Source organism: Camelina sativa, chromosome 15 (genome assembly GCF_000633955.1).
Source record: "Camelina sativa cultivar DH55 chromosome 15, Cs, whole genome shotgun sequence".
Taxonomy (NCBI): Eukaryota; Viridiplantae; Streptophyta; class Magnoliopsida; order Brassicales; family Brassicaceae; genus Camelina; species Camelina sativa.
In genome coordinates, this window is record NC_025699.1 from 10,585,900 (window position 1) to 10,600,750 (window position 14,851).

General features: G+C 35.8%; 2 protein-coding genes and 1 pseudogene across 2 annotated transcripts; 2 read left to right on the forward strand and 1 right to left on the reverse strand.

The window, feature by feature from the left end:
• LOC104748334 (putative F-box protein At3g19560) lies at nt 744-2,060 on the forward strand. Its single transcript, XM_010469995.2, has one exon. It carries the CDS (start codon nt 789-791, stop codon nt 1,878-1,880), a length of 1,092 nt encoding a protein of 363 aa, XP_010468297.1. The 5' UTR covers nt 744-788; the 3' UTR covers nt 1,881-2,060.
• On the forward strand, nt 7,438-12,124 carry LOC104748335 (annotated as a pseudogene).
• Nucleotides 13,481-14,529, reverse strand: LOC104746351 (zinc finger protein AZF2). Its single transcript, XM_010467806.1, has one exon. The coding sequence runs from the start codon at nt 14,395-14,397 to the stop codon at nt 13,534-13,536; it is 864 nt and encodes a 287-aa protein (XP_010466108.1). The 5' UTR covers nt 14,398-14,529; the 3' UTR covers nt 13,481-13,533.

Sequence of the window (14,851 nt, forward strand, 5' to 3'; positions counted from 1 at the left end):
CTTTTCTACAATTTATTTTATTTGATGTATCCCCGATTTTCATTTTTTAATTGATTGTATTTATCTAATTAATTAATTAGTCTTGATTAAGTTTTTTGATGGCAATTGAATGTAATTTTTACATATTTTATGATTAGTATCATATTTATACTTCTCAATTAATATAGTAGGATAAATAGATTCTTTTTACTTTTCTACAATTTATTTTATTTGATGTATCTCCGATTTTCATTTTTAATTAATTGTATTTATCTAATTAATTAATTAGTCTTAATTAAGTTTTTTAATGGCAATTGAATGTAATTTTTACACATTTTATGGTTAGTGTCATATTTGTACTTCTCAATTAATATAGTAGGATAAATTTGTAGTTGTAGATTTTATTTTATTAGATTTTTAAAATCTTAGTTGTAAATTTTTTTTTCTGATACGGATTAGTTTTGATTATAATAACTTTTTTTTACTTTTATACAATTTATTTTGTTTAATGTATCCCTGATTTTTGTTTTTTTAATTAATTATATTATTTAATTAATTTCTTAGTTTTAGTTAAGTTTTTAATAGCAATTGAATGTAAATTTTTACACATTTAAAGTTAGTTTTATATTTGTACTTTTCAATTAATACAGTAGCATTGTAGCAACAATATTTTTATTTTTTCTCCTTATGTCGGTATTTTCTATATATTTAAAAGAGTGGGTAAAGGGTAAAAGTTTCGATAACCCTAATTTCTATTACAACCTTGTTCGTTTAAAAACCCTTATTTGTATTTGATAGCAACAACGACGATGATGATGTCCGATATCTCGCAGGATTTGCTAGAGGAGATTCTCTCTAGGGTTCCGACAACATCTCTGGGAGCAGTGAGGTCTACTTGCAAGCAATGGAACGCTTTATCCAAAGATCCGAGCTTTGCAAAGAAGCATTGTGGTAAAGCAGCCGAGGCAATTTTGGTGATCATGTTGAATGATTTTAGGGCTCAATTAATGAGCGTCAATCTCCATAGCAACAAAGACTTGGTAGACCCATCTGTAAAGGAGATATGTAACTCATTTGTTCAAGTCTTTCACTGCGATGGCTTGTTGTTATGCGTCCCTAAGGAGAACAGCACCAGCCTCCTGGTTTGGAATCCGTATTTGGGACAAACAAGGTGGATCAAACCCACAAGTGGGAAACCCACAAGTAATTCCCACTTGGTTGAAAGGTATGCTCTCGGATACGACAACAATCGTAACCACAAAATCTTTAGGTATTTAAATGATTACGATGATAATGCTAGGCAACTAATTGTTGGGTTCGAAATCTTCGATCTTAAGTGTAATATATGGAAGGCTCTTGATGTCACTCCCGACTGGTATAAGCCATACTCTTTTTGTGGGTGGGTATCCGTGAAGGGAAATACTTACTTTGTTGCTCAGAAAATATTGGGAGGAGGAGTGCGCACAAATTTTTTACTCTGCTTTGATTTTACAAAAGAGAGTTTTGGACGGCATCTGCATCTGCCGTTTGACTTTCATCCTGAATATGGTGTGACTCTATCTTCTGTTAGAGAAGAGAAGCTTGCAGTGTTATTTAAAAAATGGAATGCAGATGATATGGATATATGGATTACAACTAAGATTGAGCCCAACGCGGTGTCATGGAGCTACTTCTTGAAACTTGATAGGACAGTCATTGGAATACAGATATCTGTGAATTTCTTCATCGACGAGAAGAAGAAAATTGCAGTGATTTATTCTAAAGACCGTAAAGAGAGCAACAACTTCACAGCTTACATGTGTGGAGAAGATGGATACTGCTACCAAGAAGTGCATCTTGGAGAATCTGGATCTCGGCCATTTGTGTACCCTTATGCTCCAAGTTGGGTGCAGATCCAGTAATGTCTCCAGTATTATCTCTACAAGGATGTTTTGTTCTTTTTTGGTTTTCTTTCTTGCATCTCTACAAGTATCTTTTCTCCGACCAACATATTTCCTCTGTTATGATAAGAATCGCTTATCTGTACATAGAAACAGTATCCTCTGTTATGATTAGTTCATAGGTTGAAAACTGTTTAATGATGGTTCCTTCTACATGCCCAAGAAAACATTTTAGTAACCCACTATTGTGTCTTCATAGTCTACAAATATAATGCAGAATTAGTGGAGATTGGTTCTCTAGTCCTTAACCATGGTATAGATAAAGCTTCAATCTCTTTTTATCTAGTCATTGGTGGTTTCAGATCAGTTGGATCTCGTGAGATGAGATCTGCATTTGCTTGTTCTACACCACTTTCTCGTCTTTTCTTGAATATAAAATATTCTGAGACTAACATATCCTTGTGTAAGTCCATAAGGAAGAAGTTTTTGGTTTTCATCGAGACTACTACAAATCTTGTGTGTGTCCATAAGTTGTAGAATATTTTATTTGCAGTCATCTCATCTCTGATGGATGAATTGTTGGTGACCATGGTATTTGGGACATTCGCCAAGTCATAATGAAATAAGGTTTATATAGTCTCAGCCATTGCACAACACCGTTGACAGGTCTTTTTAAATCTTTTTTCCTCCAATATGCAAACACGTCGCAGTTCCAATGGCTTTTGATTGCGGCATAAGTGGCAGATTAAAAAAGATGTTGCAATCACAAATTCTAAGTTCTCACACACCCTTTTGGTTACAACAGATTGCATAAAACTCACAATGATACAAAAGAAATTTGGTTAGAAGAGTTTTTAAACTGTTTTGATTTTACAAGTGAGAAATTTGGTCCGCGTCTTCCTCTGCCATCTCACTATGTTGTAGGAATTACCGCTCTGTATTCTGTTAGAGAAGAGCAGCTTGCGTTGTTAAACATGCCTTGGAATACATCAGAGATGAATACATCAGAGGTGACAACTAAGATTGAACCCAATGCAGTGTGTCCTGGAGTTACATTTTAAAATTTGATATTTCTGATTTCAAATTGAACGTTTTGCCTGATTGTTTCTTCATTGACCAAGAGAAGAAACTCGTTGTGCTTAACTACTTAAACAATTCCAAATACCTTGTAGCTTACATCACCGGAGAGGATGTATACTTGAGAAAAGTGGATCTTGGTTTCGCTTTGAAACTCCAAGATCTTCCGTATTCTCCCACACATGAGTGCTCTTATGATCCAAGTTTAGTGCAAATCAACCGAATTGGTGTATGCAAAGGAAAACAAAAAAAAAAAGAAGCCGCTGAGGTCATAAGTACATTTACATTTAGTTGAAGATTTGCCTTTATTTTGAAATCGTGTTTACGATAAGCACTACCTTAATAGTGCAGTACTGATATAAGTTTCTCTGCTAGATGTTAAATACCTCAGCTGTTGGAGAGATCTTACTTATCTGATCACAGAACCAGTAACCTAATTAAGCTTCTCAAGATTAATTCGGGTGTTGCAAACTGTTTAATTAATGTTTAATACTACTATTCTTGAAGATGTATTGGTGGCCATGCGTTTTGTGGCATCATGCTAAGAAGAGTCCTTGAAAGTTTCATATTATTTTATAAATAGGATGGTTACTAGCTATGCAGATATTGAGATTGGTTATATTGTCCCTAACCATGGCGAAGCTTCATTCTCTTTTCATCTTCGTTTGATAAACTTCTCAACAGTACAGTCTTTTGGTCATTCCAATCAAATGGATCTGGTGGGATGAGCTCTGTCTAGTGCATTTTCCATTTGCCTTTTAACGAGAGGTTAATAAAACTATGCTTTATAGTTGAAGAGAGTTATGGAGTTCAATATCGACTAATAAATGTTGTTAGACTTAACGAGAGAGATGTGAACGTGTACTACCGAACATACGTTCACATCTCTCTCAAGTTTAACTTTAAAGATGGTCGAAAGCCAAAAAACAGAGGAGGAGGCCTACAGGTTCAACCGATGTTCTTTTACATCATCTTCTTCTTCCTTTGACATCATTATGATATGTGACTTTTTTCATGTTTAAGGCTCCACTGATTAACAACATATATTCGTCAGTGGAGCCTCTCTTTTCCCACTTTATCAAGTTTTCATTTGTTATTCAAACAAAATGTATCTATTTTAAAGATTATCAAATGCATTCATGATTCATACATCTTCAGATCTTCTTCTTCCACTGTATTCTACATCATTATCTTCTTTAGAAATTCTGTATATATATCTCGTTTGGTTAGAGAAAAACTAGTGGAAATAGACTGCTGAAAACTTTAGTATTAATAACTTCGCCAAAGTGATACATGACAAGTGATATGTTACAAATTAGAAAAACAACAGTTACTTTTTTGTTTTTATTTTTTAAAACACGTATATATATTTGGCTACAGTTTGATAACCTCGTACTTTATCTTTGTGATTTATAAAAAAACAAATTACGAGAAACTTAGAAACGATACTGGAATTAAAAGATTTTTTGGAAGCTAAAGATTCTCTATGTGACACATGATGCTAAACCTAACATATTTTTTTTATATAAAGACTTAGTGGGCAAACGTTTTTTCTACTTGAAACAATGACTACGATATCAGATATTTCGCGTGATTTGGTAGAGGAGATACTGTGTAGGGTTTCTATAACTTCTCTAGGGGCAGCAAGATCCACTTGCAAACTATGGAACGCTTTATTCAAAGATGAGAACTTTACAAAGCACAGTGGTACGTCAGCCAAGGAGATTATGTTCATCATGATCCGTGGTTGTAGGGCTCATTTAATGAGCGTCAATCTCCATGAAAATTTATAACCGCAAAGGCTTGGCAGATTTATCTATAAAGGAGATAAGTAAACTTAATCAAGTGAACATCATTGCGATGGTTTATTGTTATGCGTCACTACAGATCTTTCGAGGCTCCTGGTTTGGAACCCATCCGGAACAATCAGGTGGATCCAACCCAAAGAGAACAATTTCCATACATTAGACAGGTTTGCTATCGGATATGACAACAACAACCGCAACGTCAAAGTTTTGAGGTTTTATTACTTTTACTATTGGAATCCCAACAGCCACATTGAGTATGAAATCTTTGACATTGAGTCTAATTCATGGAGGAAGGTTCTTGATGTCGTGGAAAATACATCGTCGGAGTGTGTCTTTAAAGGGAAATACTTACTTTATTGCTCATGGAAGATTGCAAGTAGAACAGGGAGAGTTTTTACGTTGTTTTGATTTTACAAGTGAGAGATTTGGACCGCGTCTCCCTCTGCCGTTTCACTCTCGTCTTGACGATTCGGTAATTCTATCTACTGTTGGAGAAGAGAAGCTTGCAGTCTTATTTAAGAAGTTTGATGAATGTGAGATTGGAATATGTATTACCAGTACTATGATTGAGCCCAATACAATGACGTGGAGCAACTTGTTTAAAGTTGATGTTGAACTATACATCGAAAGGTTTAGGTTTCCACATGGGAGTTTCTTGGTCGACGAGAAGAAGAAAGTAGCAGTGGTTTTTGATACACATAGAAAAACGTGGACCAACTACAAACCTTACATGGTTAGAGAGAATGGACACTACAAAGAAGTGGATTTCAAAGAATCTAACCGTTGGATGTTCATGTGCTCTTATGTTCCAAGTTTAATGCAAATCCAGTAAGGTCAAGTACCTGCATGAGGCTGAAGAAAAGGAGGAGTTTATTAGTCTCTTCTTTAAAATACGCTTTTCATCATCATTTTTTTTTTATTTTTGCTGATCAGAAACTAAACATGAGTATCTATGGATTCATATATATGTTCCGTTGGAGTTTAATTAACTGATTTGTTTTTGTTTTCCGATAGAAATCTCGTATTTGTAGTTGTGTGATCATGAGAACTGCATCCGTCCTCCTCATGCTCATTTTGTGATGCTATATCACCTGGGCCAAAAGTTTCTGACATCTGGATTTTACTTGTGATGATATTGTTTAAGATATCAAGACGAAAAACAAATAGTTTAAGACTTCTTATCAATTTGTCAGCTTCTTATTGCATGCAGATAAACAAGAATCAGATTTTACATATATATTACTTGTTCAAATTCTGTTTATCATCATTATGTGGAGGATTCGTTGCTTTATATAGGTACCAAACACACAGCTACAACCTTTAACCATAGTTGTAACAAGTAAAGGTAATTAAGGTGTGCTGCTATCTTCAGTTGGATGGTTCTGTTGATGTTTTTGGTCAAGGAAGGGTACTTTTATTTTTTTTAATTAGCTCTTTGGTTCTTCTCCTATGTCATGATACGTATTCTGATAGAGGGAGCAGCTAATGAACCTTTTTCTTTTCCCTCCATATTCATATATCAATGTTTTGAGTTGTACTTGGAAGAACATACAATTTAATTGAGTCACTAATATTAAACCATAATTTACTTGGCTTCGTCGATGGCCAGTACTAGAGGAAGTGAAGCTTCAGCCGGTTACGTTCGATGGTGAAATCACCAAGGTAAGTAAATTACTGATTTGTGGAGTTGTGCATATGGTTTGAAACACATCAGTTGGTAGAGTTGTGTGGTTTAGGGATCAGTTTTTCTTTTTGGTTCATTGCTGGTTTACCTTGAATCTAAAATAGTCAAAGTCAACATTATTTGGAAAATTTTATATTAATTTTAAATATTGTTTATTAAGAAAGACAAAAAGAAAATTTTGAATTAATTATTTAAAGGAGGTCTTGAGAAGATTTTGTTTGATATACAAAATATCATTTTCCATTTAAAATTAAAAATTAAAAATATTTAATTCTAATGATGTACTTTATACATAAATAATCTCTTAAGAACACTTCAGATTAATTTCTTATTAATGTATTTTTTCATTAATACTAGTAAGATAATATTACAAAAAAAAATTGGTAAAGATAATATTTCATTTTTAATCTATATAAGTAGCAATACTACGGACTGGTGTCAAAAAAATAAAAAGTAACAATATAAATATTTAATAGAATATATCTTTTAATCTTTTAATATTAATATCCCGATTTCTTGTAGTGAATGCATATACAATATATATAAAGAGTGGGCATGCGTGGAAGTTCAAACATTAATTTATATTTGAAACACTGACGACGATGATTTCTGATCTTCCAGAGGATTTGTTAGATGATATACTCACTAGGATTCCATTGACTTCTTTGAGAGCAATAAGATCCACTTGCAAAAGATGGAACGCTTTATCCAAAAATTGGATGTTATGTAAAGCAGAAGCAAAACAACAATTTTTAGGGTTCATGTTGAATGATTCTAAGGTTTGTTCAATAAGGTTCAATCTCCATGGTATCCTCACCGAAGATGGTGTTGAACCATCTATAATGAGATGAATAATAATTTATTTAATCAAGTCGAGATACGTGAAATCGTTCATTGTGATGGCTTATTGTTATGCGTCGTTAGACACTACACTGGCCTTGTGGTTTGGAACCCGTATTTGGGTCAAACTAGATGGATCGAACCCATAAATGCTTACAAAAAGTTTGACATGTATGCTCTCGGATATGACAACAACAAGAACCGTAACCACAAAATCTTAGGGATATTTGATGGATATGATGAGTGTTCAAAAAAGTCATCAGAGTACCATATATACGATTTTAAGTCTAATACATGGAGGGTTATCGATGTCACTCCTCAAAAGCCTATACGGTATTATCAACAACATGTGTCATTGAAAGGAAACACTTACTTCCTTTTTCCAAGAATCAAAATGGGACAGATTGATGATTTTTTAATCTGTTTTGATTTTACAAATGAGAGATTCGGACCATGTCTTCCTCTGCCACCCCGCTATTGTGTTCAAGATTATATGTCTCTATCTACTGTTAGAGAAGAGCAGCTTACGGTGTTATATAATCGTTGGAACGTATCTAAGGTTGAGATATGGGTGACAACTAAGATTGAGCCCAATGTAGTGTCCTGGAGCTGCTTCTTAAATATTGATGTTTCTGATTGGATATTTAAAGGTTTATCTATGAGTTTCTTCATCGACCAAGCAATGAAAATCGCCGTGGTCTTTTGTAAGAACGACTATAAAACCATGTTTACGACCTCCGAAGAATGCTTCTCAGCTTACATCATTGGAGAGGGTGGATATTTGAGAAAAGTAAACCTCGGAAGAGCTATGGAACTCAAAGATCTGCCATATGCTCGCAGACTCGTTTGTTCTTACATTCCAAGTTTAGTGCAAATCAATCAAGGCCAAATATTATCGCCTATACGCCAAGAGGAAAAAAAAAAAAAGGAGATTATTGATCAGTCCTGAATCCTGATCACAATACTGTACTTTATTTGTTTATGCATTATTATCTTCTTTTCGTTCATTTGCTTCTTTGTGTTTCTTTTGTTTTTTTTTTAAATAGACCAGTCATATTATGAATCTGTTCACTATAATACTCAAATGCTTTGTGGTACCAAAGACTTGGACTAAAATATCATATCCCCCTATCCATCAAAACAATTTTCCAATGCAAATTCAAACTTGTAAAATTACGAATTATTAAACTACTACTTTGAACAAGACTGTTACGTTGTATATACTTTGCGTTTTCGACTAATCTGCTTCTAATTTGGTTAAGATGCCTTCTCGTCGCCTAAACGGTCTCAATCAGTGGACCGTCATCGACCATTGACAGTTTCCGAGGAGCTTATCTGTTGTTTCTTTTCAAGGGGAGGCCTTTTCGCTTCCAACTAGTAAAAAGAAGGAGACTGCGACGACACCGAAAAGCTACTCCGGAGACTGCGACGACACCAACGGAGGTCGACTCCGGTTCGGGATCAGAAGGAGAATTCGAAGCCGGTGGAACACCAGCTGTGGCCAGGCGCTTCTCGGAGGGGAAACTCTGTATCTGTTGTCCCGAATTCGCTTTCTAAAAGCGTGGATTTGTGACAGTGATGATGGTAGGAAGCTTGGATCTAGCTCTGTGGGAAGGTCAATGTTGCAGCATTCTCAGAGTTCTAGGGTTTCTGCTGATGGGAGAATTAGATTTGAGAAGAGGTGATGAAATCTGGAAACTAGAGATAAAGAGTAAGACAAGACCAAGCACACATCCACGATTGGGTTCTAGTGTTTTCTGTGACTTCACTGCATCTGATACTGATAGTGTTTCATCTGGTAGCACTAGTGGTGCACAGGAATGTGGTTCTGGTGTCAATGGTGAGGTTTCTAAAACAAGGAGGTTGCAGCGTAATGCTAAATTTTGGCAAGAGACTTATTATAGCCGGTTAAGGCGGTTGCAGGATCCTGGCTCACCTTGATGCTCTAGCCCAAGTTCAAGAATCAGTAGTATCTCATCAAAGTTTAGTCAATCGAAACGATTCTCTGGTGATAGTCTGTTGACATCATCTCCTCGTGGTATGGTTTCTCCGATAAGGGGTGCTGCTACTCGCCCTGCTTCACCAACTAAGATTTGGACAAATGAAATGCTTATAGCCGCACCTTTTTTGTTTCTCTGCTGATATTAGGAGGGGAAAATTTGGGGAGGATCGCGTTATGGATGCTCACTTGTTGAGGCTTCTGTATAACCGTTAGCTGCAATGGCGGTTTGCCAATGCGAGGGCAGGCTCCACTTTTCTTGGTTCATAGACTAAGTGCAGAGGTATTTTTTCTTTTTCTTTTTTCCTTAACCCATTAATGCTATGTTTTATAATTGTGAATATATGGTTGTGTCTGATTGGATGGCAAGTGCTTTTAGCCAATGCACAAGACTTAGGGAAGACATGATTTATAAGCTACTTTTAGCTATTGGTGCGGTACAAATGTTAGAGCCTCTAAACTGTGCATATCTTTCATTAGCGTGCCTTGTTAATCTACCAACAGGGCATAACTAATACTTCTCTAGTAAGAGCGGATCCCTCATAAGCCTCTTGGACCTAGAACAATGTTAAATTTAACTGGTGTGCCTTTTTAGTTTTTACGTTTTAGATTGTTGTTGCATGCTAATTTTTGCCCAATGCTAGATGATAATATGAACGAGAATAAGTGTGAAAAAGTTATGAAGTCTAGCTATCGTTAGGATATGATATCCTAGTTAATAAAGTTGAGATATTTGAGTCATTGATTTGGTTCAATAAACTAGACACAATCTGGTGAACGCATTATTTCATTTTTTGGCAAAAAAAACCTGTGGAATGCGTTGGTATCAGTTTCGGAACTATGCCATTCTGTCACTCTGAAACGGATCAAGTTGATATTGTTACTAGCTTCCATCTTGAAGGAGCAGGTAAGAATATGAACGTCTAGCAGTTTCATAATTTTTAGCTTGTAAATAAGAAAGAATTCCATGTTTAGATTCTTACCTTATGATTTCAGTGGCACCATTGAGGTTTTGTCTCAAGATTTGAGACTAAATGGGTATCTTCATAAAAATGTGGCATAGGAGGAAATGTAAATTGATATACAATTTAACTATACTGGCAATGATAAATGCACAGTTACAGTGTTACAAGCTAATGTGGGATGTTGATGGTTGTTTCTGTATGGTACATTTTTTGTTCTGCTTCTGTGAAAGTTACTGTCATTAATTGCTTAAAACCATCATCTCATGGCATTCAGAAGTGTAAAAAGAAAGGAGATTATGACTTGTTTTCGAATAAAATTTGTTGTAGTTGCTTTAACCTTTTCTGATGCTGACGAAATCATTGTGTTTAAAAATTGTAGGTTGGTTATCTAGAAGAATGGTCTCTTCTAGACAGAGATCACAGAGATCATTCAAATTCTTTGTCAGGTGCAACAGAAGCCCTGAAAGCGAGCACGCTTCGTCTTCCAATTAGTGGAAAAGCCTTGGTGAGTGCCACTTTGCCTGACCCCGATATGTTTGTTTTGTCTTATATTGTATCTTTAGGTAATGAACATTGTATTCCCTTTTCTGAATGGTTTTAATGACTTTTGTGCTGTTAGGTTGATATTCAAGATCTCAAGCATGCTGTTAGTTCAGCTGTTGATGTCATGCACGCTATGGTGTCTTCGTTATTCTCGTTGACATTGAAGGTATATGCCTTGTCTCAGTGATTATAACGTAAATGTTGACTAAGGAAGCTATCTTCTCATTGCCCTTCTGTGCAATTTATGTTTTTCTTTGGATAATATAAAATTAATAATGCACTATTTAGCTTTGACATTGCAAATAATGCAAAGGTGTAGTTATCATGAGAATACAGAGAGGCAAACCAGTTTCTCGGGTAATTATAAGATAGAGAGTGGAAACTCGCTGTTATCCATTCGTATATGCATATGTTCGTAACCAATTAGTTCTGAAAGTCCCCTAATGCATTTCTTTCGAGTATTTGTTACTGCTACATTAGCTCCGGTCTAGAACCTGGTTGTATGAATAAAATACTCTCTTCTTGTGTTTTGTGGACCATAATTTAATCCCGCATTTCTTGGTACATTTTTCTTTCTTTCTTTGATGTCACTGGTAGGTGGAGGAAATGAATTCAGTAATGGCGGACAATGGTGAATGTCACTGCAAAAGAAAAGGTTTTGCTCGAACAGTGTCAAGGATTCTTATCAAAAGTAGCAGCAATGCAGCCATGCAGGTTTCTGAATGCTCTCTTTCCTTTCTACTTTTGCATTCTCTTCCTGCTCAGCTTTTACAAAGAAAAGCATGCCTCTTGCTAGGTTACACACTGCAGCATGAAGACGCACATAATACAACTAAGTCGGATATAAAACCACCAACCTGACTTCACAACTGTAGAAACTGATCTCCTCTGAGTTTACACGACCACTCACACCACTTCACAACATGAATGATTTCTGACGACGTTTTACATTCCCACGGCCTTCCCTCGGAATCCCAAAACCGCCTTTATCGTTTTCAACCGGATCAAGGTGAAGTTATTTGGGAGTATCTGTTCTGGCTGCACTCTGGGGTCGACGTATCTTTAGTATAAGTTCTTGCGTCGGAGATTACAGAAGAGAAAGGTAAAATAATAGAATGTGGTGTTTAGTTTTACCTGTGAAGTTAGCTTAATTGTATACAGAAAATAGCTTAATAGATCAATCAATCTCTCTAACTTAAGAGTTGGATTTCTTGCTGTTTTTCTCATTCCCCAAATGTCGTTCCTTCTTTGTGTGTGTAGACTTCTTGTCGTTTTTACTCGCCGCATCAATGCGTCTGTAGTACGTGTTTGTGTCATCGTGTGCTAAAAGAATAAGACAACTGACGTCATTCATTTTATTTGTTTTTTAAGTACACACAGCCAACAGAGACACCAAAGACTTGGTGACCAAGGGTTGATAACTTTTTTTTACTATTTTGTTTTGTTTTCTATAAAAGAAAATAAAAACAAAAAAATGCCTTTATTTGGGATGTGTTTTGGATAAGATTATCATTGGCAACACGTCAAGAACATATCACAGTTTATATGCAAAACGACACGAATGAGAATGAATTCAATTTGATAATATTGTTTAGTAAATCTTTGATCTATGAAAAACAAAGAGTCTAAAATCACAACCTCGAAGCCTTTCTATACTTGTCATACACGTAAATTCTTAACTCTATCTCTCTTTTTGGGTTCACATATATTTATAAATTATTATATTCAATCAAATAAAAAGAGTACTGTAGTGTTCTTTTGGTACAAGATATCTCTGAGCACCGCCAAACCGAAATGGCCAGTCACCTTTATACATAACTAGAATATAGTTTTTAGTGAAACTTAACTAAAAATGTTGGAGAACATATATTTCAACGAAAAACTATGTGGTTCATTTACATTTGCGACGCGTATTAATAATGACCTATACTTAGTAACGTGTTTGGTTCTGATTAGTACGATTAGGTAGAACCGTACACGAGCCAATACACAGTTCTCTGGTTTTAGTCTTCCTTCCTCTTTAATATTTTTAGCAAAAGCAAAACAGAAAAACGAATCTTTTGTTTGGTACACTAATCAATTAATTAAGAGTGTTAACTTGAAAAAATCATTTAACTTCCTAAAATCAATTTAACAACGAATGAAATGTTTCATGGCCAAGGAAACTTACAAGCACACATACCAAAGAACAGATTAACAGATTCGTGGGCACGTCTGTATTTATGGATTCGTAATCCAAAAATTAAATAATGATGCATGCATTGCTGCTAACAAGCATGTGCCATTAATTTATAGATTTAAATAATAAAACAATCTAAGGCTATTTATACACTATAGTTTTAGTGGCCAATAACCATTTCGGAAGGTATGCCAAAGAATATTAAAAGATACATTGTGAATTGTTATTTTATTATTAAACCAAACCATAGAAATAATACATGTGCTAATTACTAATGAAGGCAACGAATCATCCACATGGAACGATTCTCAAATTTCCCCAACTATTTCTGCTCTGTGTTCACACATAAAATGACACGTGTCCAATGTAATTACAGAGTGGAGTCACAGAGAAAAAAAAAAAAAAGAGATTAGTTACCAAAATAAAAATGAATCAATCAATCATCAAATCAAATGGTTTTGTATCAATCCCCTAAACAAATATTATGAATATTCAAATCCAAATCAGAAATTTTGTAAACTAGAAAAAAAAAAATTGTAACTATGTTTTTTAAGAAAAAACGAATTACAAGAATATTATTTAGATTCTTAAAGATAAATCTGCTTCTTTCTTGATGACTTGGTCGTGATCGGTCAACAAAAGCGGTTTTTTACCGGTCAACGGACTCAAGATCTCTTCGTCGACGGCGGCGATTGGGTTGTGATGAAGGCTAAGCTCAGGTAACGCTGGTAGGTTAAGATCGATGAATCCACGGTTGCTTCTTTCTTCCGATACCGTGCTTGACACGCTTCCACTGTGGCTGATTGATTTGCTTCCTCCGCCTCCACCGCCGAGGTTGCCTTCGTAGTGACAGCGTTTGTGACCGCCGAGTGCTTGACCCGTCGGGAACACTTTATGACAGATTGAACACTCGTGGATCTTGCCAGATGCGGAGATCGGATGTTTTTCACCGGCGGCGGCGGCGGAGACGGTCGGAGCTGCTGTTGATGATGGATCATCGGGGTTTGGGGTCACGGTTGGTGGTTTGATTCGGTGGCTGGCTTTGTGACCGCCTAAAGCCTGATACGAAGGAAACGCTTTTCCGCAAACGCTGCACTTGTACGACGACGAAAGGGTCTTTGAAGATTCTGGCGGCGGCGTTTGCGTTTGCGGCTGGGAGTGATGAAATCGCGTTTGGGTCGTTGTCGAAGAAGGCTGGTCTTTGGCGAGCATGAGGAGACAGAGAGCGAGGTACTCTTCCTCGGTGAGATCTTGGTGGTTCTGAGATTTGGGACGAGAACGAGGCGGCGAGGAAGAGGACGAAGAAGGGCTGTGAGAACGCTGACGTTTAGAGCGTTTGCGTTTAAGCCACGGCTCCATGAAAACGGCGTCGTTCATCAAATCTTCTTTGGTTTCGATCCTGGTGGTGAAGGAAGATGGTGAATTCATCGCTTCGAGAGCCATACGAGTTTCTTTCTTGTTCGATTTAGATCAGAGAAGGAGAAAAGTTCAGAGCTTTTTTATTTGTTATCGCGAATATGGTGTGAGGGAGAGAGAGAGAGAAATAAGAAGAGAGAGTGAAGTGCTGAAGAAATGTGTTTGGACTTGTTGTTTTTATATATGGAAACCACGTGGCAGATTTCTGTGTTTAAGTCGGTCAAATTTTTATCTTCTTAGGGGTTATTGGTTTAGGATTTAGAAAGAATTTGAATGATTTTAAAAGTTATGTAAAATATGTTGTTATTCAATCAAGACTTTTTAAAACTCTTTAAAAATTTGGTGTTATTGGTTATGGATTTGTAAAAAGTTATCTAAAATCTTGATAAATCTAGTGTTATTGGATTAAGAGTCTTATAAAGTCATTAAAAGTTTTATGTTATTCAATTAAAACAAAAGAATCATGGATTGTTAATGAATT